Raw genomic sequence first — 25,650 nt, forward strand, 5'->3', positions numbered from 1 at the left:
CAGATCATTATGCTGTTCTCACACCCAGGCTGAGTCATGGAATGTTTTCTGTATGTGAGAGAAACTCTCTCTGCCAAACATTAAATCTGGCCAAGCTCAGAACCATCAGGGTACGAAGCTAAAGCACAGCAGGAAAGCAACTCCTACCACATTCTGTGCAGTAGTAGAGTCCTTAAACTGCTAAGATCATTCCATATGCTCTGTTGTTAGCTTGGTGTCCATCCTAGACTCATTTCTATTCCACAACAATCTTAAAACCTTTATACTGTATTTAATTAGATGCATTTGAAAAGATCTAGTTAGTTGTTTTGATTATTTCATACATATGTTTACATTCAGGCATTTGGCAGACGTTCTTATCCAGAGCGACTTCCATCATTGGGTAGATCCTTACATCCTTGAGGTTAAGCAGACGTTACCGAGATATTTAAAGTGAGTCTCTAAAGGGTGAATCACACTTGCATGATTCTGGATGGTACAGTATGAATCACAAATAAAAGTTCCTTCACAATGAATGCTTTTATTTTGTACTGTATTCTGTATTTCGCGATTTCCCATGTAAAACACTTGTAATACAGTTTACTATTAATATAACATCAAATCATTTACTGGAAAGCCTGAGATGAATCATACTGTAGTATAAAATATTATTGGACCACTAAAATCCCCGGCTGTATTATGTGGAGAAGGTTACCAGTTGGAAAGATAAGCTGATAAAGCGTATTTACAGCCAAAAGGTACATTTCACTTGGACATGTTGTAATTATCAGATAGTGATGCTGGACTTTGACTTAAAGTTCAAGAAAAGAAATACAGGAAACTGAGACACGGCTCTGTTAGAGACAAACTCCCCCAAAACTCCCCTTAACTCTTGCTTAACCTCTGAAGCGTTTAAGTCTGTAGTCTGAAGTGATTTCACTATAAAATCCCCACTTCATGCACATACAGGTCCATCACAATGAGCTTCTGTTAGTCTTGTAACTTAACTTCTATCAGTGTGAGATGAAAACAAGCCCACATGGTCACATGTCTGTTTCTCACAGTTTATACTTTAGCTTTCCCCTCTCGCTGATCACGCAGATGTGCTGCAAAGAGAAAGAGAGAGAGAGAGAGAGAGAGATAGAGGGGTCACTGTCACTGTAGTTTCAGTAGACCTGCACAGCACAGCGTTATATCCATGCATTCACTTTAATCAGTTATTCTTTCTGTAGGAACAGTTCATTCACAGGGAGGCGTGTACAGCAGAACGTCCACATAAAACAGAGAAGAGAAGAAGGAAAGTAGAGAACACCTAGGAACTATGGAGTAAGAACATCTGGGAGCTAAAAGCAAGAAAATTAGGGAATACCTTAAAGGTAGAAAAGAAGGAAATTACTGTAGGCAACGCCTGGGAAAAAGGAATAGGGTAGGGAATTCTCAGGTAGGGAGCTAGATAAGAAAAAAAAAACTTAGGGAATTCCTGGAAGGTAGGGAATAAAGAGACTAGAGCATACCTGTAAGGTAGGAATAAAACATCTAGGGAATGCCTAAGAGGTTGGACAATGATCAACTAATGAATGCCCAGGAGAAAAGAGAATGAAAAAAACTCTTGGGAAGACCAAAAGGTAGAGAAAACTAGGGAATGTCTTGTACAGTATGGAAAAAGAAGGGTTGGGAACATCTGGGGGATAAATATGGAGAAAAAAAGAAAACTAAAAAACGTATGGAACTTAAAAACTAGGAGTATACCTGTAAGGTAAGACAAGCTAGCAAATGCCCGGGTGCTGAGGAAGAAAAAAACTTAGGGAATACCTGGAAGATAGGGAAAAAGGAAACTAAAGAAGGCCTGGAAGGAAAGAAAACAAAATATTTGGAGGACGTGAGAGTTTGGGAAGAAAAAATAGGAATGCTTGTGAGCTAGAGAATAAAAAATGAATAAATAAATAATTTGTGGTGATGCCTGGAAGCTAGAAAAGATAAGAAACTGGGAATTGCCTGGAAAGTGGTGAAGAAAGAACTCAGACTTTTACTCCTTTTGGGCAGCAGGAGTGAGCGCTGAAGAAATTCCCAGTGAGAATAGTCTAACACAGAGCCAGTGCAGTGCTGCACGACTCCAGTGTGTAAGGCAGTGGCGTGTGTGTGTGTGTGTGTGTGTGCACTGAGCTCATCATGCTAATCTGCCTGGAGAAACTGGAGATGTGGGAATTTGACTATGGAAAGCAGGGTGGGAGTGGAGCGCTCCTGCCCTTCTCTGCTGTCTCTCTCAATATCAGAGTCTCACGAAACATCTCAGAGAACTCACATTCAGGTCTCGGAAGTACTCGTTGTAGTCCAGAGCGTAACCAACAACGAAGCGGTTAGGGATGACAAATCCAACATCTGAAGAGACGGACATAGAGGAAAATTAAAGAATAAAATGATGATATTTGTCTGATGTAATGAAGAAGTAAAACAAACAAATCCTGTTTTTGAGGATGAAGTTTTATCTCATACAGTATTTACAAGATTTGTGACTTTACAAGGTTAAAGATCGCCTAGATGACCTGGACATGACCTAAAATTAACTGCTTCCAGAGGCAAATTCCTCCCTCGTGTCCAAGCCTGTCTTGCAAATTGTCCTTTTTTTCAGCAGGCAAATTTTATTCATGTTTGTTTTGACCACTTCTTTAGACTAAACTCACATCGACAGAGGGTTAAGGGAAGCCTTAAAGTCAAGAGACAAGAACTGTTCAGTGTGTGTGTGTGTGTGTGTGTGTGTGAACAGAAATGGTGAGCACCACCTGAGGATTTGCCTGTAACATTTGTACGACAACTCATTTCTAAAATAATCACACATTCCCGGTGCATTGTGGGAAATCCTGCTGCCACTAAAATAAGACTTCAAAAGATAGAATCCTTTAAGGACATTTCTTAAAAACAGCTGATGCTTCAGTAAGATCACTTAATAGTCATGACTATCGGGCTGCTTTAACATCTGTCCATCTCTTACAGATGGAATTGAAGCAAAAGTTATTTTGAAAAACAAACAAACAAACAAACAAACAAACAAACAAACAAACAAACAAAGAAATGAATAGAATTTTGTCTGAGGAATGTGTAGGGCTGAAATAAATCTCGTTTTTGTTTACTGGGCAGGAACAGAAGTCTCTCGGACATTCTTGAATGTTTTGATAGATCGTATAGAATTGTCCAGACGGTCCTTGGCTGCTCAAATCTGTGGGTCCTGAATCACCCACGAGCTGACTATGCATTATCTATGAAATGTTAATATGTACTTATGAAAGGTCGCCAGAGTATACGTCCCGTGTACTTGAGTAATATAACTCAAGTAGAAGTACAGGTTCTCCCTGTACATGCGTACTTGAGTAAAGGTATTTTCTAATTTACTTAAGATAATAAGGGCTCGGATTCATTTACAATAGCTTTGTCACGCAATTACACATAATCGTCACACCACTGTGGTTAGGCCTTGCAGAAATGTACAAAAAAGTACAGATATGTAAAATGTGCACTTAAGTACAGTAACAAAGCCCATGTACTCAGTCACCTCCCACCTCCGCCTAGGACGCTGCTATGCTCCGGCTGACCTGTTCAAGAACGTTCCTCGTCTAACTACAGAGGACCCACGACACCTTGTCATTTGCTATGAATTGCTGAGACTTCTCGGGAACTCCTCCGGTTTCTCTCGAACCCCCTCAACTCATTTTTGTGTAGATGTTTTCAGATACTGAATGAACTCACAGTCTGGAAGTGTTGTAGCTCTGCCGGGAATCCGCTTCACTAGCAAGCTGAAGAACCACACACACACACACACACACACACACACACACAAACACACACACGGCGCATGTTTTTTAAGCTGTTGTAAAGGGTGAAAAAAATATTGGCACACTCTTCCAAGAAAAAATGCAAATCATTATACACACCATTTCCAGTTACACAACTAGACAAATAAATATTGTTTATACAGTACTGGTCAAAAGTTTTGAACCCCCCCACCACCACATTCTTAAAATTGTGCTTTCGAGGAGCCGGACATTCGTGAATGTTCAACGTAGGCTTGGGGAATAGACCTCCAGGCTTCCTCAAGGACTTTTTAAGTCTCTTATTTTCCGTCTGGTCCAAGCACCGAAGCAACTTCCGAATAATGTTTTTTTTTTTCCTGTTTGTTAAGCCATAAAAAGCTGGTGTCTCCAATAGATGTTCAAGCTGTATTTATTATGTTTATTTTATTTTTATTTCGCATGAAAAGTGATGGCTTTGGAATATGAGGTTTATGCCCAACAGAAATGGATATTAAGGTTAAAACAAACAAACAAACAAACAAACAAACAAACAAATGCAAAACAAACAAAATTATTGGCACCCTTTCCCCCCCGTCTGGAAAAGGGTGCCAATAATTTTTGGGCTCAGAACAGTACCAATGGTTACAGATGCCTAAGTTTGGCCAGTTTCCCCTCTACACCAAGGTTTAGATTAAATGAATGATGTATCACAAGCATCTCTTTATGTCGAGTTCTCACCCGGCCACCCTGACAGTCTTGGGCTGGAACTTCTCCACGTGTTGCAGGAGCATCTTCAGGGTCATCCCAGTGTCCACTATCGCCTTCAGAGAGAAGAGTGTGTTATCAATTTGTGTCTCATTTTATGGCATTTAGATGAAACGATAGAGAAGTGTAAACTGTGTTTAAATCATTAACATAAGCACTGTAAGTGTGGACGATGCAAAGCCCCATCACATATACTCTACAGCAGCTGTTTAACAAACACTCGCCCTTATGGAGATAAAGTCTGCAGTCATTAGAGTTTTCAGCGACCCTGTAAGCTGATCATCCTGATGTTGATGTGTTTGCCTTTCCGCATGCTCACTGTCCCATTAAACCACACAGAGTGAATATTGAACCTTGTGACCAAAAACAATGGCAAAGTGCATCCAGTGTGTCTATGAGGGACCGAATCATTTCTTGTGTAATTGATATAGAGTACTGTAAAGATTGAAGGCGGAAAGAGGGATGCATAAATAAATGAATGAATGATGTCTGGTCAGTAGATCAGAAATGCATGCGCACCACAGTGACCTGATTTCCCAAATTAAGGTGTGTAAGAAAAAAATTCTTATTTTTTGCCCTGCCAAATTTTTTAAGATACTTTAAACATTTTGAAAGGATTTTGAGATGCAGTTAGGTTGAACTTTTTTTTTTTTTTTTTTTTTGCTGAAACATGGCAACAGTGACGTTGCATCATATTTTGAACAAAGGTGCATCTAAAACTGCTCACGCGCCACCGGACCAGACTGAGTGATTTATAGTTTTAGCCTCTGCATTGGATTTGTTTAATGCTACAGTATGTCAAAGAAGGTGATAAGTAATGATGAACTCACTTACCTCAACAATCAGGACGTTCTGTGTCGCATGTGGAGAGAGGAAGATGAGTGAGGAAGGAAAGAAAATTAACAAATGAACACACATACTGTAATACTGCATGTATAAGAAGAAGTGAGACTCATAATTTGCATTACTTTTGCTTGACTTCTATGTGAAGCATTAGTGCATTTTGATAGCTGAATGTTTCGTTTTATCTATTACATATAAACTGTAAAATTACTGTAAACCATAAAATTATTTGGGAGGATGTGACCTGAGTAGTAAAATACATCAATTTGGTTTTTGAAAATTTTTTTGTCTGTTTATTTGTGTATGTATCACATAAAAATTACTAAAAGAATTTTAATGGTGTTTTCACAGGTGTATTTGGCTGAGCTTGAGGTAACATATGGGCTTTGTTTCATCACAATCGACCCATGGGAAGAGAATATATGCTAATTTGATTTTTAAATGGAAAATGCACTTTCAACCTTAAAAAAAATCTTTAGTTTATTTCAAAATTCAACAGACATACATTTTAAATACACGCTTATGAGTGTGGAACTAAAATCTCAGACCTTTATTCCGCACACTTTACGGTGACACGTAAAAATTTTAGTTCATTACAAAATTCGACAGATAGTGCCGTACATCGTAAAAACGCGTTTATGAATGTGCAATTAAATTTCACGCGTATTAAATCCCAGGCACATCTAGTGTACAATATCATCATGCGCGAAATGCACAAGTGTTTATTTTTTCTGCTTTTGCTCATGCGAGTATTAATTAATTATTAATTGCAAAAGTCAAAGTTTATTTGACTTTTTATTTGAAAAAAAACATTGATCTGGAATGTAAGCTACAGTACGTCCGATGTCTGTTATCTTCATGTGCTTACTTGTGTAATTAACGCTCAATATGGCAACTGATAAATGATAATTATGTAAAATTAAGACAGCAGTAGTGTGTTTCTTTAGATAGTGACCTGTAATAGTAATATACAGTATTACTGCTATACAGTGTTATTTTCATTGCTGTCCGGAATCATTTCCGTTTCTGTAGTTATGTAACGCAACGCGGGGCAGAAACATAGCGAAGTAAAAGTACTGATTATTGCTGTAGGATGGAGTGGAGTTAAAGTAAAAAGGTAGCCTCTAATAAAACTAATCATGTAAAGTACAGATACGTGAAATATACATGGAAGTACAGTAACTAAGTGAACCTTCTGATTAGAACATACTTTAGAAGGACACTGGATGTTTCAACAAAGTTTTTAAGTAGAACCCTTTTATTGTAAGTCTTAATTATCCAGTAAACCTTTCTAGGTTAAGCTTAATTCTTTGTATTGAGAAAGCAGACATTTTGAAATCCCTGTGCTTGCATTCTTTATATTAAGTGTAGTGACTGAAATGCTCAGGGTTTTGACTTTTTGATTTTTACAGTCAATTGATTGTAAACTAAACCAAAAAACGCTGCAGAAGTCCATTATCACAACTATACGCTACAGAGACCACAGAAGAAGAACACATGAAAACTCAAATGTTGGAAATAATGAGATGTTTAGTAGGTAACGTATATGTAACGTTACACAGAATATTACTATTACTAATATTATAATATTATTTAGGAATATACCGAAGTACACTCATCAGGTCCAACCTTGTTTTATAAGCTATTGTAATAAATCAATGAATATAATTTCTGATAAAACTATCATGTTAAGTGTTAAACTCTTTGGAAACTCAAAAAGACTCGAAGGATTAACTGTCTTTGTTTTCTGCTTCTGCTCTCTGTACCGGATGCAGATGTTTCAGCACTTCACCCTCTCTCTCTCCATCACTCTCCATCACTTTTGTCCCTTTTCATTCCAGTGTAAAACCCACAAGATCTAACAAAAGGAAAAAAAAAACACACTCATAGCTGAATGGAAAGACTTAGGCAAATAGTCTCCATCTGTCTGAACATTCAAGACAAGATTTAATACAATCCTGGTTCAAAGTTAAGCCGTTCGGTGGTGTTCAGGGCCGAATAACACGTGGACGTGTTTACTGAAACTGCAAGGCAGGCAAAACTTTGGAAATGAAACACGGCAGTGGCCCTGGTGACATTCCAGCGTTGAGCGAGATGGAGAACTGTGTGTGTTACAAAGCTCTGACACTGAAGACTCCTTCCATAAATATTACATATTAACGCATCCCTGTGAAAGAGCTGTTACGCATCAGAACGCGTGCATTAATATAAACCTGAGCTACTGTCAGAGTTTCTGTAACTGAAAACTACAGACCATTGTACTGCATGTGACCAATTCCCCGTTCAGAGCTGACTACACACGTGACAGAGTAACGTCATGCTCTTCCACATCTGTCAATTACATGGAGTGACTGAAGGGGTAAAGGACAGTTGTTATGGGGAAAAGGAGTGAGTGTGGGGTGAAGGGGGAAAAGATGAAGCAAAGCAAAGAGAGGAATTTAAAAAGGAAGGTGGTAATATGACTGATAAAAGACAAAAAAAAGAAGGCAAAAAAATTTAATCAAAAGAGATGGGAGTGAATCAAATGAAAGCAACAAAAATGAAGATAGAAACAGAAAATGTAAGAAAGAAAGAGAGAAAGAAAGAAAAAGAACAAGGAAAAAAAAGTTAAGAATGGAAAAAGAAAGACAGACAAAAAGGAAAAAAGTAAACAAAATAAAAAAGAAAGAATCAGAAAATAACTGAATAAATTAGATTGAAAAAAGAAAAAATTACAAGAAAAAAAGAAAAAATATAATGAAATAAAAGACAAAAACAGACAAACGATCAAAAGAACGAAATCAGAAAAAAAGATATTAAGGCAAATTACAGAATTATTGAATGAAAACAGAAAGGCAGAAAGAAAAAAGAACTAAGAAAAAAATTAAGAAAGTAAAAAAAGGAATGAAAGAATAAAAGAAAGTGAACCAGGAATAAATAAATAAAAATAGAAAGAATGAATGAATGAACGCATAGGAAAAAACAAAAAATGTACAACCAGAAAATAAATTAAAAAGAAGGAAAAAACTGAAAAACATTAATGAAATAATAAATAAAAAAAGAATATAATAAAGACCGAAAAAAAAGAAAATCAGAAAAAAGAATTAATGAGTGAATGTTGTTATAGTTTTGCCTTTACCAGCTCTCTGTGTGTGTAAGTGTACATGTACGTGTTTGCATGTGTGTGTGCGTGTGTCTATGGTAGTCGAAGTATTAATAAAGTGTAATTGCGTCTTTCTGTGTCTGTGCCACACATGACTTCCACATCACAACATCAGATTGGCATTGAATATCACAAAGGAAGTTCATAAACAGTTTAACATCGCAGTTTCGCAAAAAGTGGGTTCTTGTGAAAGCTGAGTCTCCGGGAGGCCAAATTTTTTTTTTTTGCCTCCCTGAATTTCTGCACAGATGACAGGAGGACAAATTAAACCCAGAATTGGGCTCAAACAGCACCGGGTCGCCGCCGCGAGGTCCTGCCGTTCTGTGGTCTGTTTGAGTTTGCTCATTTGTGGCCACTCTCGCCTGTTTGTTTTCTGTTCCGTCTGCGTTTACGTACGAGATCGAGCGATGACGACGGACTTGTTAGATACGTCTGTGAAGCCTGGCTTTGATGTGGGTTCGCACCAGAAACGAGGGGAGGAGTGATGGTCGCGTTCCTGCAGAGCTCAGTGTGTGCTGACGTTCTGCATCGTGTCCTGAGGGCTTTGCTTGTGTTATGGTGGAGGTAGCCATCAAGATCAGGGCCAGCTGAAGGGAATTTATGAATGGCTTGTGTTCATGAGTGCTAATGACCTGCTTCAGAGAACTGATTTTTCTTTTTCTTCCTAGCTAGAACATCTAGAAGTTTTAAAGCAGCAAAACCTGAAAAAGTCACATAACAGTAAGATGCTACTTTAGATAGTAACTACTTATAGTAATGGATTACTGTTATAGAAAAGTTATAAATAATAGTAATGTATTATTTTCACTAAGAAAATACAACGCGGAAAAACGTACAAGTGGCCAAAATACACAAAACCTGCACTTAAATAGAAGTAGAGATAAACTAGGTGAAATATCACTGAAGTAAAAGTAGAAGTCCACCATTTAAATGTGTACCGGAGTTAAAGTACAAAAGGACCCATCTTCAAATTTACTATATAACATATCAAATGTACTGAGTGTATGTTAACTTACTGTAGCCTTTATAGTCATATTCTCTCTCTCTCTCTCTCTCTCTCTCTCTCTCTTCTCCTTCCCATGATCAGGACCAGCTGAAGGGAATTTGTGAATGCTTGTATTTATAAGCGCTAATGGCCTGCTTGAACAAACTGTGTATATTTCCCCTCCAGCTAGCACAGTTTAAAGCTTCAAAGCAATAAAAGAGATACTTTTTTTTGTAAAAACAATGCTTTTTTTTTTTTTTACTTAAAACTAGTGTTCTTTTTCCTTAATCATATGTTGCATAAACATGAAGACTAATTTGTATCACACAACTGGAATAATTCCAATAATAGCCGCATTGAACTCAATGTACAGTTTACCAATATACAGTGATATACCTTGAACATTGCATTACTTCAGCTCATATTATTGATTTAAGTTGTTACTGTTGGCCAGTTAGGTAACTTGAATATTATGGCACTGGTAATTATCTGATATTAGAGCCCTGTGTTAAAATTTGCAATGCTATAATAGAAATAAACATGTTCACAGCTGGTTACAAAAACAAACAAACAGTTTTTGTCTCTATAGACAAGAGCTTCTATTCACCACAACTGTACGTTTTAATGTAAATAATCAGGTAAAATTACCTTAAGCCATAAAGTTATAAATAATTGAGGTGCATTGGGGCATCTAGCTGTGTGCTATGCATCACTTTAGCTAACCAGCTAAATGCAATCATTGTAGGTTGGCTTACCACAAGAAATGTAGGAGATGATAGTTTAGGGACGAGGTTTAGGGTATGAATGATGAAGTTCAATCAAATGCAAAGCAGTATTAAAATATAACTTAATGTTAAACCTTAACATTTTAACTAAGCTAAAGCTAAGCTAGGTAGCTTGTGGTAAATGAGGTAAGTAGGCATGTCCCAACCAACAGACAGACTCCGTTCATTCCCACCCATTTAGCATTTATGGATTACTTGAGATTTTGTTGGAGTCAGCTCCTGCCAAGATGGTAACAGTCGGAGCTCCCACAGCTGAGCTTCATCAGAAAACCCTTCGGTGATGTCACAAAGGCTTTGTACAGTCAGAGTGGATCCAAAGTGTCTCCCAGGAACATTGAGTTTAAGGGATCACCAGTTCCCCTAATGTAGTGTTTCTGGAAAGTGCAAAGAAACCCGAAAGAATAGCAAGCAGCCAGGAACCTGAGCTTATGATGGAACTGGAGTCCCTGGAGCTGTTAGATGTGGTGCCACCGAGAGGGACAAACAAAAACCCTGAGGACAGAACTGGCTTCTGAGAAAAGGAGAACTATCAATTAGCATGCTAATTAAAGTCATGTTCAGTACAGACTGAACAGATTGAAGAGGAGCCGTAGGATTTACAGCATTCAGTTCACTTTGTGTTGATCAATTTTAATTACATACATCGTCACAAAGCAACATTAACGAATCCAGATGTAGATGTAGATAATTAATGAACCAGCCAGAGGCAACAGTGGCAGGAAAAACTCCCTGAGATGTCATGAAAGAATCCAGGAGAGGAACCAGAGTTAGAAGGAATGGCATTTGTCATTAATAAACCAGAATCGTGTGTGCTTAATCTCAAACATACCGCTCACGGCCAGGAAATGACCCGAGTGTGTTCTCATCATGTCTTAGTTAGAGCTTTGTCTCCATAACATGGAACTGTTCTACAGTATAAAGGTTGTTTAAGGCAAACCGCGACTTCTGATTAAACGTTTTGATGAATGAAGGCATGAAAGGAGACAGTACGGTGATGAAACTCTCAGCCGCAGTAAAACATTTGAACCGTGTAAACATTTTGAACATTTTAAAGAAGAGCGCATGTCCGTGAATGACGATCCCGGCCGAGGTGGCTCAGTGCTCGCGGCAGTCATTCCTGTGAACATTCAGCACGTGGATCACTGAAAATCAACAAATAACCAAGAGACGCCTGTGACTGTGTGAACTGTACACACATTCATTCACCAACACCACTTTCACATTACAGGAACTCGACTGGGAGTCACCACGTTCCCCGTACAGTCCTGACCTCACTCCAAGCCATTTACACATGTTTGGGCCGGTAAAGGAGTTCCTGGGAGGCCAGTGTTTTAGACGTGAAGTAGGCAGTCTGATCATGGCTCTGGTGTACTGAGAAAACTTTCTACCTTGATGGTGTCCAAGCTCCAGTGAAACACTGGGATAAGTGTATTAGTGTAACAGGAGATTATATAGAGGAGTAAAGAGTTTTTACTTCTTATAACTGTGTTAAATAGCATAAAGTAAATGTACCTTTTATGGTATTTATGTTAATATAAAATATATTCTATTTGTTATACTCATTATTTTTATGTGATATGCTGTGCATATGATACTCATCCTATCTTACTAAAATAAGACTAAACGCTTTTGTTAAATGTTTTTTATCCAAACGCTTTTACCCCCCCCCCCCCCATTTACATTTACACTGTAAGTATAATAATATATAGCAAAGTATAAGGATAGATATGAAGAAAATATTGTCTCTGAATATTAAGAGACATTCAATCATTATATTTATAACATTTCCATTTCTAAAGACCTAAAGTCCAATTATAAATCCAATCTAAGTTCCTCTCTCTGGACCTGCTGTCTGATGTGCTGTTGTTTGATTTTGGCCCAATGTTTAGAAATCCCAGTATTTCATGTTAAAATTTCAGAGAGAGCGAGAGAGAGAGAGAGAGAGAGAGAGAGAGAGAGACCCAGCAGTCTGTAAAGCTGAATGCTCTTACTTTTCCTCTCAGCATGGAGAGATCCTCTGGGCCAATGATGTGCAGATCCTCAGTTGAGCGGTCGTTCTAACACACACACACACACACACACACACACACACACACACACACACACACACACACACACACACAGTGTTCATAACACTCTGTTGTTATGTTCAGTTTCTCTCTGAACATAAAGAACAGAGGAGACATGAGAGAGTCATGCTCATGAGATATGGCTCATAGGTGTAAACTCATCTGAGCTGAATATGGAATACTTACTGCTTCACCTCCAGATGTTCTTTGGATCATTGCTGGTTCTTTGCTTCCGACAATGTTTTAATTCAAACACAACAGAAGCAAAAACTCTATTACTCTATAACAAATACAAATACTCTCTCTCTCTCTCTGTGTGTGTGTGTGTGTGTGTGTGTGTTAAAGTCAATTATTTTAAGGTTGTTAAAATGTGTTCTTGAATCCCAGGTAAAAAATATAACAACGGTGTCATCTAGTGGAAAAATTTTAAAATGACGGCTATAAAACGGTAAGGGAAACCCAGATATACATAAAGAATAAATAAATAAATAAAAAAGAGCACTGCAATTTACTCCAGAAAACATCTGGAATGTCAACAAGAGGAAGACGGAGGGTCACAAACTATGAAAGCTTAGCTGTTTGCTTTTTTGATAAAAGCATGGTATAAAGTTATTTAATTACCCAACAGCAATGTGAAAAACTGGCGCAGAGCCAAAACACATGAAAAAAAGCATTAACACAATTTGTTTACAGATTATTTGCTTTTTGGTTTATTTAAGGTTATTAAAGCTAAACTGCTGTTTAGGTGCTATTAAATTAATTGCATTAAAGAGTACAATTAAAATTAAATTACAAAGTTTCCAATAAAAGTGATAAAACATGCTATAAATAAAACAAAACAAAAAGTTGTATGTGTATATAAATAAAAACATTATTAAAAATAACATTATGTTTTCCAAAGTAAATTGTATTAATTCAAAACGAATAAAATGAATTTAAAAAAAATTTACTTTGCAAAATGCCGGTTTATAGACTGACTAAACAAATAAATAAGCAAAACAACCACAATGAAGCAAATTAATTTACTTAAATTTTTTTAAATTTAATCTATATATTATGCTAAACTTGCTTAATCTGTAGATATTATTAAAACATGCCTAATTATTAATCTCCACATACTGTAAGATCAGGGCCCGGTTTCTCGAAAGCTTCTTATCAAGTAGTTCTTAAGTTGTACCTTAACCTCTCTCTTAACTTTATGGCACATTTCCCGAAAAGCTCGTACGCTAAGTATCTCTTAGGTAACTCACACGTTCATAAGGTTGGTCTGGACCAACCTTAACTCACTCTTAGCGTAGTTTCAGCTCAAGACGCCTATCGCCGCCACTGAGCAGCAGTCTTTATAAATCAGCGTGTATGCAAGCACATTATGGCACATTATCAAAGTCGTATTAATGATGGAATATACGTTAGACCTGTTTATGAATTTTATTTTATATCAGAACTAATAGAGTGACTTTTAATTAGCCTATTTCATAATGTGACTAATGCATTAAAATTGGCGATCACTTTTAATATCGAACAGGTGGCAAACAATTTGGCAGCGATACAGCGTGTTGTTGTGCTAAACTGAAGACGGCGCCGTCCGCGGAGCCACGTGGTTCATGTACATTTTGCCTTTAGACAAAACTTCAGCCCTTTTCATATTTTGCCTGAGGTCGCTATTTAAAACAAAAAAAGGTTTCGCCTTCCAAGGCAACAGATGATGGAGCTTCTTGACCTGCTCAGACCTGCACTTGCCAGACTAACGCGTCGTACTTACACTCTACGTCCCGATGTCCAGCTGCTCGCTGCTTTTTGTTTAAAATATGTTTTATTGATCATTAGCCATTATCCATAACTGGATGGACTTTTCTTTTGACACGTTTTATTTTATGGTGAAATTTGATTTAGTTAAATGAGAAAATAAACATGGGAGTTTCAAACCCAGCATCCTTTCATTTTTCTGAGTGATTATAATGCTTTATACCACTATATCACCTATGCGGTTTTACTCGCTGTGAGATGCGGTGTTATACCCCTATCTCACCTGCGCGGTCTCGCGTGGTGGCCTTAAGTAGAGTTCATCATGATTCACCGCGGGTTTTTGCACTGTGATTACGTTTCCATCTTTCCGTGTGAAAAATTAAACATGTTTAATTTTTTGGTGGTCCTCGCGGAAGCTTCCGGACCTTGCAGATTTACATTTACATTTAAGCATTTGGCAGACGCTCTTATCCAGACTTACATTTTTATCTCATTACACATCTGAGCAGTTAAGGGTTAAGGGCCACGCTCAAGGGCCCAACAGTGGCAACTTAGTGGTTGTGGGGTTTGAACCTGGGATTTTCAGAACCGTAGTCCAATGCCTTAACCACTGAGCTACCCCTGTAGAACTTCGTGGAACGTTAAAGGAACGTCACGGGTAATCGCGGCAGCTCACGGGGCCTAACATCACATCTCACCGTGAGTCAAAGCGCATACCGTAGGTGAGATAGGGGTATTACAGTAGCCACCGTGAGCCGCCTCGAGTGCCCGCCCGATGTTCTGCGAAGATCTGCAAGGTCCACGAGCTTTCGCATGTTAAACATGTTTATTTATATATTTGTCTATTATCGCATGCTATTGATAAGTTAACCCGTGTCGAAATAAACGCTATTAAAAGAATTCAGTGCATGTTTAATTTGCATAGAAAGTGCCGTCTTCCTTAACGCTGTCATGCAAAAGGAGTCAAAAATCGATTCCTGAGCAACCGATGTCAGCTAATTCAGGACGTTTACTGTAGACAGACCTTGTAACGTCGGACGTAAGAGGCAGCGACTTAAGAAGACTCCTAAGGGACAGTTCGAGAAATACACTTAGAAAAGTTATCACTTTACGTAAGATATATCTTAAGAGTCTTCTTAGCGCGCGAATAGTGTGCGTTATCGAGAAACTGGGCCCTGGTCATTCTGTTATCACAGACTAGTGATGCTGGTGGATCACATGACCCCAGTCCCAGCTTTTTTAAAATTTTATTCTCGTCCTACCAGGTAACTCTTGAGGCGGATGAACTCCACGCGGGTGGTGAGGGGTCGATCGGAGCTCCGGCTCTGTGCTTTAACGGACTCCACCAGGTCAGCGCAGAACTTATAGCCTCCTTTCAGAACACAAAGAACCATCAGGTTCTCATGACCCACGTCCTCCAGGATGTCTCTGGCTAAACACTCGATCCTGAAGCGTATAAATGTGAACAGAAAGTGGTTTTGTTCATTGGATCCTGATCTATGTGCACCAGCAAGAGCATTTTGGCACATTTTTGACCAATCAGAGAGCAGAGCTCAGCAGTGCTGGGGGTGTGTAAAGGTATTCGTACTATAATATATTGAAGAGGGTCAGAGTAATGAGGGCAGAAGTTCAAGAAGTAAGATCAGAATAAACAACTTAAGTACATAACAAGCACAGTGTATAAAGTCTACCTTTATTCTGCTAATTAGATTCTAAAGTGAATTAATTTTACTCTTTTATTGATAGGAAGAGCAATCAGGATTAAGAACTTTGTATATCTTTTTGTGACTCTTGTTTACCTGTTCATGATGACGCCGTGTGGGATGTACACACACTCCACATCCCCGCAATAATGCTCCGGATACGTGAACAACTCTAACTCATAACCCGGCCAATCATCTGCTATCTGCCGAATAAACAGTTAAAAAAATACATCTGAAACATGTTGGAAGTGCCATCAAAGTGTCTTAAACTCTAAACAATAATAATAAAAATAATAATAATTTTCGAAATTCAGACATTTTCAAAATATATGTACCAATAAAAAATTGTATACACCTGTCATTATCTATTCTTTCTGCTTCTCCTCTCCTGTGCATGGGGCAGCGTGATCCCTGGCCCAGTGGACATCTATTGCTTAGCACTGGTTGCAGTACCCATTTATAACCAATAGGGGGCGATGGGACTAAGTGAGACAGCGAGGTCACTTAAAAACAACGGATCACCTTCCAGTTTAGGAAAATTAAATCCGCCCAGTGTTCCATTATTTGTTCTTTTAATTTTAACACAGATCTTTATTTCCTCGTGTACAGCATCTCCAGCGACCCAATAAGATTTTCCGGAACAAATTAGGTTACACTGATTATAATTAACCACTTTTCAGTTTAGCACCCCAAGTGGAGGTTAGGAGAACATACACTGCAAAAAATTTAAATCTTATTAAGAGAAACACTCCTCAATCTAGTGACATTTGCTTAAAATTTCTTAATTTAAAATTACAAAAAAAGATTTTAGCTGATATGTAAAAAATTACCTTAGTTATATTTACCTAGTAAATTTTTAAGCATAAATTTCTTGTTCTGTTGGCACATAATAATAATAATAATAATAATAATAATAATAATAATAATGCATTTTATTTAAATAGGCACCTTTGTGGTCACCAAAGGTCACCTTTCAGATCAAACCAAGGATAAAATAAACAATTAAATGAGATAACATTGATAACAAAAATAACGTTTAGTTGTAAGTGATTAAAACAAAATTAAATAAAAAGAGTCAGTGTCATAATTTAAAACAATTAAAAACAAATGACGATTTATAAGGTTTAAATGGAGATTTGAGTGGAGATTCGAGTGCAGCCTTACATCATGTAAAATAAGTGTTTCTGAATAAATGGGTCTTAAGTTGAGATTTGAATTCGGTTGAAGAATCTATTTTATGGATGTTTTTGGGGAGGGAATTCCAGATACTGAGGAGCAGTAGGGCTAAAGGCTCTAGAGCTCATGGTGGTCAGACGGACAGCGGGTGTAACAAGCACCCCTGGGTGATAAAGAAATGGCTCATTTAAGCATTATTTTTTTAGAAGGAAAAATAAACAAATTTGAGTAATTCTATGGTATGAAATAAGAAATAAAAGATAAATTTGACTAAGTTTAATATATTTTAATTTGTGTGACTTTTTGCATTTTGTTTTATAAAATCTTGCATAATAGTTATGAATGTGTAATAAAGCTCATACTGCCTTCACATAAAGTCAACCAGAAGCAATTTAGAAATTTTGATTTGCATATCTTATTTGAGTGCTGACCACTGTTACAGAGCCCTGACACTGGGAACTCCTTTCTTCTGATAAATAAAACAGCAAAAACATGTCTCAAAATTTATATCAGTTATGAATCAGAAGTTCTTTATTTACCACAACAGCCTGGTCCTTCTGCGTGTCCTCCATCTCTTGTCTGTTTAAAGAAAGATTCCAGTTGAGGAGGAGAAAGTAAACAGACAGAGTGGATGAAGCAGAGGACAGGGAAATGTCTTGCATGAGGAGAAATGTTCATCACTCAGTCCATTCTGCAGTAATGAAATGATTAGTGGTGCATGACAGGGCAGGAACACATTAATGTGTGTGTGTGTGAGTCTTTGAGTGGATTAGTCATCGTCATGCACAAGTTATTACTCTATGTACAATAGACAATCCTTGAAACACTCCTTCATTTGTCACAGTCGCTTCACAGTGAAAAGCAAAATGTGTAATAATGTGTAAAAGACAACGATACACAGGAATAACGAAAAAACAGTCCTCTTGTTCAGAAACGAAACAAAACATGAAGTTGAAGCCTAACATGTTTATTTCGATTTTAGAAATACAGGATTTGACATTTTCAGTAGCGACCCACCCGCTATGCCCTGATGTGGGTCGTGACTTCTGTCATTGTTATTTAGAATGTGAGACCCATATCAGGCCACAGCAGCTGGGGCGCCCGTGAAAATTAGTTTGGGGCTATGACAACCCTAGCGGGGCTACTTTGTGGGCAGAAACCTCACCATCCGACGTCAAGCATCAAGAGGAACACAATATCCATGAGACGGAGAACTGGGAAAGGTGAGCTAGAAGTGTCTCAATAAGACGTGTGTCCTTCATCATGCAGCACAAAAACAAAGCTCTGGGTAACAAGGTTCCCCGTTATGATTGTGAGGAAGGGACCAAGGTGTCTGGGCACGGCAGTGTCCAGGGTGAGGACAACCCTTATACAGAATGGCGACAGAAGGCAGATGGTGAAGACCATCGATGGTGGCTGTGTACCATCCAGCAGCGAGCAAAGGAGCTTGTGATACAAATGTACTGTACATATGCCGCGCTGTGATCCCAGCACAGCGTGTGTGTGAGTTTCCTTCACACACTTCCTTTTCCTTCAGGCAAACCTCCAGCAAACCTCCAGCACCAACTCGCAACCGAAGTACCACCAAAGTGGTAGCTCTGATAGACCTGTCTCGTGTTCTGATAGATCTAATATGAGCCACGCCTTGCGCAACCCGAGCCATGCCCTGCACCTCCACCTCCACCTGATATACACCTGGAGCCACATGCAGCCCTGTCCCAACAACGACGGTTGTTGCAACGGTCTCTGGAGCCGAGGATATGCTGGTGCTTCCTCTGGATGCAGTACCTGCGTCCACCATTAAGCTGAGGAGACATTATGCTCACTCAACTGAGGATCAATGACTTTGCTGTTGCTACGCTTTCCTTGTCCAAGGACTTTGTGCTAGTGCCACTGCCCAGGAGTAGCACCCTTTGGGTAGAGAGGGGTAGGTCAGGGATAATTCCTTGAGGGCACCTTGCGCCCACTGACTCTTTCTTTCATGTGCTTGGACTTAATTTCCCAGGTTGCACTACAACAGAGTCACAGCAATTGTTTTCAACTGCACCTCTTGGATTTCCTTGATTAGCGTCACTATTTAACCTTTCATATTTACTTAAGCTGCATCTTACATTCTGTCATTGTTCTCCAGTTTTCTTGCTGTTTGAATTTGCTGTTTTGCTTGTGTTTGTTTAGATTTTAATAAACGTCTTTACGTCAGCAGTTCCTGTGTACCGTGCCTGCAGTTCCCGTCTCTGACATTCCTGTAGTGGGTGTGTGTGATTTAATCTGTGATGTCATGCATGTTGTGATCAGCTCTTAGCAATGTAGATGATTTTATGTCTCTCCATTAGCTCGATGTCTTTCTCCAGCTGCTTCATTTCTGCCTCTAGTTGCAATTTCCTGTGTTTCTTAGGCAGCGTATCTATGACCAGGGACAGGCCTTGGTACTGGTGCTGGAGCTCATCCCAGTTCTTCTTCAGACCCTGACACACACACACAAACACATACACACCTTTAGTATCTTTTAAGTTCATTGTGTTCTGTACATGAGTACACCAGATATCCTGGATCACGTTTTGTTCTATAATCTGTTGAATGATCCCTGTGTTGCAAATGGTTTAAGGAAAAACATTCAATATGCAATTCTCTCTCTCTCTCTCTCTCTCTCTCTCTCTCCCTCTGTCTCTCACATGCAGTATTTCCTGGCGCTCCTCCTCAGAGAGCTGCTTCATGGCCTCCTCCTTCATCCTCTCCTGCACATACTGTTCGTACTCCTCCTGCTCTCTCCTCACCTCCTCCTGCCTCTGGCTCAGATACTGCGGGGTCTGACCATAATCCTGGAACACACAAACACCAACACACAAGCACACACACACTTTTATTTTTCCGATCCCTTGGTCCATCACTCCACCTTCCTCCACAGCTTCCTCTCACTCACCTTTTTCTTGATGAACTGTGGGACGAGGCCTGAGTTTTGAAGCACCTGCTTGTCTCCATGTCTGGTGTGTGCGCATGCAGGCTGGGGTTTGCGTGGAACGGCCATTTTGTTCTTTATCACGTTACTCTTTACAAAGTCCATTTTGCTGCAGATGCCCATGAGTGGCTTCTCCGTCCTAGCAGGTACAGGTGGCTTCCTGGGCTGGAAGTCCTCATGATATAAGAAAGGCTTCCCTGAGGAGAAAATCACAACAATGTACTGCACACACTTCACGTCACGCTGCTTATAAACCCCAGAGTCAGCACTACAGCTGCTTATTTATTAAATTGATTAATTTTATTATATCCTCAGTATGGTTCAGTATCAGCGTCTTTACAACGTCAATAAGTTAAAAAGACAAGTAAAGCCTTATAAAATTATATTTCACATTTATTAAATATGTTTTTAAGTGCTGTAACATGATATTTTCGACATTTTCCTTTATTTTTATTTTTCATTTATCCTTTTTGTAGGCCCATGATTGGGCAAAAGCTTCTCATTGGCCTGTGGGCAAAAGCCTATGTTTTGATACGGGTTTCTGATTGGGCAAAAGCCCCCGTTTGGGCAAAATCTTTGGGCAAAAGACCCAGGTTGGGCAAAAGCCTGTAATTGAGCAAAAGCCTCTGGTTGAGCAAAAGCCCTCTTTTGGGCACAGGATTTAGGTTGGGTAAAAGTCTCTGTTTGGGCAAAATCATCTGGTTGGGTATAAACACACTTTAGTTGAGCCAGTACTAGGAAAAGCCTATGTTTTCCTTATTTCCTTATTTAATAATTGATTCTTATTTTATTTTCTCTCTTTGGTGACACTTTAATTAATTTGAATACTGGACAGAGTCTCTCCTGCTCTCGTCCCCTTATTAGTGTTAGCGAATAAGAGTTTAATAACATAATATGATTTTTATGACATTAGTTAGTAATCAGAGTCGACTCTTACTCTCAGGCAGCTGGGGCTCTTTTGAGTGTTTCAGCAGGTATTTATCTGGAGGAGGTACGTCCACTTTAGATGGACCCATGGTCTTGTTGAACGCTTTGTTCTGCTGCTTCTCCTGCTTTACCTGATGTCTGAACTTTGATGTGTACCTGTAAATAAGCATGACATCATCACATCACACAACGCCTCGCCCCCTGACCACGCTAGACATGACTCTTATTTTACTCTTACTGCAATCTATTAGGGCTGCAACAACGAATAGATTTAATCGATAAAAATTGATTACTAAAAGAGTTGGCAAAGAATTTCATAATCGATTTGTTGTGTCATGCGATGCAGGGACATTTGATTGATTAAAAAAAACATTAGTTGAGCGCGGAGCAGAGTGAACACAAAAATATTTTTTTGTATAAAAAAATATAATAATAATAATAATAATAATATAATACTATTTTTCTCAAAGGTAAAGTGCAGGTTAATTTGTTTTATTTTTACTTCACAGCAGTGATTCCGTTAGTGTTTTTTTTTTTTTTTTAATATTTGGTTTACGAGTGTTTTGGAATACAAGCCGCTTCCGGAACGGATTATGCTCGTCATCCAAGGTTCCATTGTATATATTTGGCAGATGTAAAGCATACATGTTTATGTTTTTTGTGTTAGTCCATTTTTATTTTATTTTATTATTATTATAACAGCTCAAGGAGCAACATGTTTATGCACTTTCTAAAGATTTTAGTTCTGTTTTTGAATTAAGGCTTGGGAATGAATGCTTTTCTTGTGTTTTTTAAAATATCTGATTTATCGATTAATCGGGAAAAATAATCGACAGATTAATCGATTATTAAAACAATCGTTAGTTGCAGCCCTACAATCTATAAACAGTAACATCGAACAGGATCGTAAATGATTAACACATATGGCATGTGACCTTTAATTATTTTTTAACAGTGAAATAAATAAAAAAAGCATTATTTTAAGACTTTTCTTACAGCATAGAGCATACATTATTATAAATACATTATTAAAACATTGCCTTAATATACATAGTATAATGGGAATTTAGTATGTCTTGTTACATATTGTAGGGATGTGGATTAATTCTCCCACTGGTCAATGATGCTAAGTAAGTTAAAATAAATATAAATAAATAAATAAATAATTAAATAAATGTTTTAAAAAGTGGCATTTTACGTATTTTTATATTTTCTTACACACGTGAATGTGACATTAAGCTTAGTGACATTATCATGCATATTCAGCATACAACATGAATAAAATGTCATTCCTCTTCATTATAATTAGCTCATATCAATGATGAATCAAAAAATAATGCCTTAATATATTAGAGAAGTCTAATAGATTTGACTTTTTAAATTTGCACAAGAAGTAAGATAGCTATGTGGCTTTAAATGGGACACGTTTTTGTTTTAGGTCCAAAAATTTCAACTTTTTTCTTATGGTTAATGACTAAAAAAAGCCTGTAATTTCACCTTCGTTAAATCTACAACGAGGGCCAAAAGTATTAGGAAAGATGAAGTCATTGAGAAGTGCATAGACATAAAGAGCTGCACCCCAACCTTCAGGGAAGGAAACGCTGAGCAGTCTGAGAAAAGTATTTAAAAAATATACATGTTGTATATGAAAATTATTAAATGTGTGCACGAACACATACTGATTTAACAAAAGAACACATGGTACAGATTGAGACACTATTTTAGTTAAAAAAGATCAAATGAAAATAAATGCGTTTGATAATAACACTTTTACATTGGAGCAGTGTGAGGAAGTGAGAATTAGACACAGCGACCTTTATAACACTGTGTGAGGAAGAAGAACAAGAACAAGAACAAGTTTAAAGGAAGGCTGGTCTGGAAAATCAGTTTCAAGAGGTGGGAAGATGAGAGAGAAAAAGACAATGGTAACGTAACCTGATAGATTTCAACCCCTGGTAAACAATATAATGAAATATATGAAATATAATTTTGATAGCGATTCAGGTGGGAAACCCATGGTGGGGAGGTGGGTGGTGGTGGGTGAGCATTTTAGCGTATAACACCAGATCCAGCAGAATAAAGGACTCTTCATACTAAATACTGACTGATGAAGAGCAATTTCATTCCGGAAAATAACAAAATAATTCTTCTTATAATAATAATCAAGAGAGTCAAGAGGCTTTATTTGCCATTTATACACATACAGACAGTATGAGCACATGGGAAATTGTTTGTGCAGAAAGTCTCTGAGTCAGTGATAAGAAAAGATAGATAAAGCACCAGAATATAACTGTATGACAATTAAATTTCAATTTCAATTTCAAAATGCTGTACATTTTTATATTGCAATTTGCTGTTGATAATATTGATTTATTATTTAATTAATCCAACAATTCCATTAAAACACTAAATTACATTTTTTCTCAATAACATTTTTCTCAGTGGAAAGCCAAGTGAAGCAAGTTTACAAATCTTTTTGTTTAGTTTTTTCGCAATTTGTGTAAGACTTTACACAATTTGTGCAAGGATCTCAAGAATGTTAGTTAGCAAGAAGAAAAGGGAGCCGCTTTCAGTCAGATTTACTCATTCAGCCGGTGCCAAGAGGAATCATAAATTAGGGTTAAACTTCATTTACATGTCCTTTCTAAATGTTTTGATCATTTTTAAATGCAAAAATATGATTATTGCGTTGGAAATTGGTAATATTGTTAATAGTTTTGGTGGCTAAAACAGAATATCTGCATTTACATTATTTCCTGTGGGACAATGTGTTTCACAATACGAAATTCACCTTAAGAATTTGCCTCTGGAACGGATTAAATTAGCATGTTGAGGTACCGCTGTAAATATTTTTTAAAAATTTCTTCCTGGTTGTTTAAAGTTATAGTTAGTAGCTATAAATATAGAGAATCTGTCAGTAGAAATTATAATTTACACAATAGTAGGGTTGCAGGATTATACACTTTTTTAGGTCACCTGCCTAAATAATAATAATAATATCAATAATAATATCAATAATATCAATAATAATAATAATAATAATAATAATAATAATAATAATAATAATTTTACCTGGGAGGTTTTTCAGACTTCACCTCCTCTTTGGGAATCAGGTTATAAATGCTCTCAGGAGGATTCATTACACCCGACATGATGTCCTTTACAGAGAAATACAATAGAAATACTTGGCTTTAAAAAAAAATGGCTCAGTTCCAAATTTCTCTCCTGACGCTTTTATACGCACGGGTCACTTTGTTTATTGTTGCCATGAGAACTGTTGCTTAGCAACAGCGCCACCTACTGCCGGTTTGTTACGCTTATGCATTTAAAAAAAATCAAACATATATATTTTTAGTCTAACATAAAACGTTTTTAATATTTAAAACTGAACAGCTGGTCCTTACAAAAACGATTATTATTATTATTATTATTATGAAAAATATATATTTTTGCGTCACCTATATGTATCACGTGACCACTTCCGGAACGTAACACGTGCGCGCGGGTTTACAGAACACGCACGGAGGCGGTGCGCGTGCCAGCGCCGTAAGTCACAAAGGTGGGAATAAAATAAGATTTTTTTTTTCACTATTTATATTATAGTTTATATGCTATTGTTGTTATTTGATGTAGATGTATTACTGATATACATATTAATATTAAATGCACCGACTACATTTATTTACTGACTTAAAGTATTGGCACCCTTGCTGAAGATTACATAAAGGCCTATTTCCATATATTTAATTGCTTATATTTATTACTGTGAAGCAAAAAAGACAGCTTCATCATCATCATCATCATCATTATTATTATTATTATTATTATTTTATATTTAAATACGAAATCATCAGATTTTGTCACACTTTACATACAATTCATTAATCTTGGCCAGTGGGTCTGGTTTTGTGCAGTGCTGAGAGCCACACACACACACACACATTACAAGACAGCCATGTTATGATGTTTCCATAATGGTAATTGTGATCACGGTTCTCATTTTTTTAACGAAAATCTTTTATTGCACTTAAGTTTAAAAGCAAACAAACAAGCAAACAAAAATATGCTACACAGGACTTTTACCTATAATAAAGTTCTGGACCGAAAAGTCTCTTTTAGCAAAACTGTCACTATGAATAAAAATTACCAATTAACAGCGCCTCACTTTGTTAAGTGCATCATCACATGCATTACTACTTCTTCTTCCCTGGTGTTTAACGGTGGTTGGAGTCCAGTAGGTTACATGACCACCAGTGGTAGGTTCTACTCTCCCTCATCTCTTAGCCTTTATTAAAACATCTAACGCTTCTGTCCTGATCTTGTCTTATTCTAGGTCTTAAACTCTTCATCTGCTTTTATCCGGCACTTTTAGCCACCTACTCCACCTCCTCTACATGCGTCTTGGTTTGGAGTTTAAAGATTTCTTTCTCCATCATCTTCACACTACTTTATAGCCAACCTTTAGGTCATTTGAAATTAACTACATAGTTCTCTATCTATTCAGCTACGTATCACATTCCTTTTGTGTGGTGATTCATTTTTCTCCACACTGACTCCATAAATGCCTTTTTAAAATTTACTTGGAATTTATAAATGTTTACATTCGAGGGGGTGGAATCTCACAGCTCCTCTATAATCCTACAGATGAACAATGTGACCGTTATGCAGGGAAATACATGCAAGTGAGTTTCTGTCAGTCAGTAATGAGATTGTGTGTATGTATGTAATCATGATTTTTTAAAATTGATTGTGTAGCCCTATTGTTTCCTTGATTTTGTAGCTTTACAAT

The 25,650-nt window shown here is 37.5% G+C and overlaps 2 protein-coding genes across 2 annotated transcripts; both read right to left on the minus strand.

The window, feature by feature from the left end:
- Positions 1 to 667: 667 nt before the first annotated feature.
- Positions 668 to 17,612, minus strand: prtfdc1a (phosphoribosyl transferase domain containing 1a). Its single transcript, XM_053494766.1, has 9 exons — positions 17,518 to 17,612; positions 15,899 to 16,005; positions 15,362 to 15,545; positions 12,276 to 12,341; positions 5,364 to 5,381; positions 4,503 to 4,585; positions 3,721 to 3,767; positions 2,282 to 2,358; positions 668 to 1,085 (listed from the first exon to the last, which is right to left on the minus strand). Exons 1-9 carry the CDS (start codon positions 17,548 to 17,550, stop codon positions 1,038 to 1,040), a joined length of 663 nt encoding a protein of 220 aa, XP_053350741.1. The 5' UTR covers positions 17,551 to 17,612; the 3' UTR covers positions 668 to 1,037.
- Positions 17,613 to 19,165: 1,553 nt separating this feature from the next.
- Positions 19,166 to 24,016, minus strand: LOC128520839 (enkurin-like). Its single transcript, XM_053495257.1, has 5 exons — positions 23,934 to 24,016; positions 20,872 to 21,017; positions 19,899 to 20,131; positions 19,651 to 19,797; positions 19,166 to 19,443 (listed from the first exon to the last, which is right to left on the minus strand). The coding sequence occupies exons 1-5, from the start codon at positions 24,011 to 24,013 to the stop codon at positions 19,270 to 19,272; spliced, it is 780 nt and encodes a 259-aa protein (XP_053351232.1). The 5' UTR covers positions 24,014 to 24,016; the 3' UTR covers positions 19,166 to 19,269.
- Between the last annotated feature and the right edge of the window lie 1,634 nt (positions 24,017 to 25,650).

The sequence above is a fragment of the Clarias gariepinus genome, chromosome 4 (genome assembly GCF_024256425.1).
Source record: "Clarias gariepinus isolate MV-2021 ecotype Netherlands chromosome 4, CGAR_prim_01v2, whole genome shotgun sequence".
Lineage (NCBI taxonomy): Eukaryota > Metazoa > Chordata > Actinopteri > Siluriformes > Clariidae > Clarias > Clarias gariepinus.

Excerpts from the sequence above, each read along its gene's own strand:
- prtfdc1a (XM_053494766.1), bottom strand. The coding sequence starts at position 17,550 with ATGGAGGACACGCAGAAGGACCAGGCTGTTGTG. Across the intron at positions 12,342-15,361 it reads TCCGCCTCAAGAGTTACCTG|AACGACCGCTCAACTGAGGA; the intron begins GTAGGACGAGAA and ends TGTGTGTGTTAG. Across the intron at positions 1,086-2,281 it reads AGTACTTCCGAGACCTGAAT|CACATCTGCGTGATCAGCGA; the intron begins GTGAGTTCTCTG and ends TTCTCTTTGCAG.
- LOC128520839 (XM_053495257.1), bottom strand. The coding sequence starts at position 24,013 with ATGTCGGGTGTAATGAATCCTCCTGAGAGCATTTATAACCTGATTCCC. Across the intron at positions 21,018-23,933 it reads AAGTCTGAAAAACCTCCCAG|GTACACATCAAAGTTCAGAC; the intron begins GTAAAATTATTA and ends GCTTATTTACAG. Across the intron at positions 19,444-19,650 it reads AGCGCCAGGAAATACTGCAT|GGTCTGAAGAAGAACTGGGA; the intron begins GTGAGAGACAGA and ends TGTGTGTGTCAG.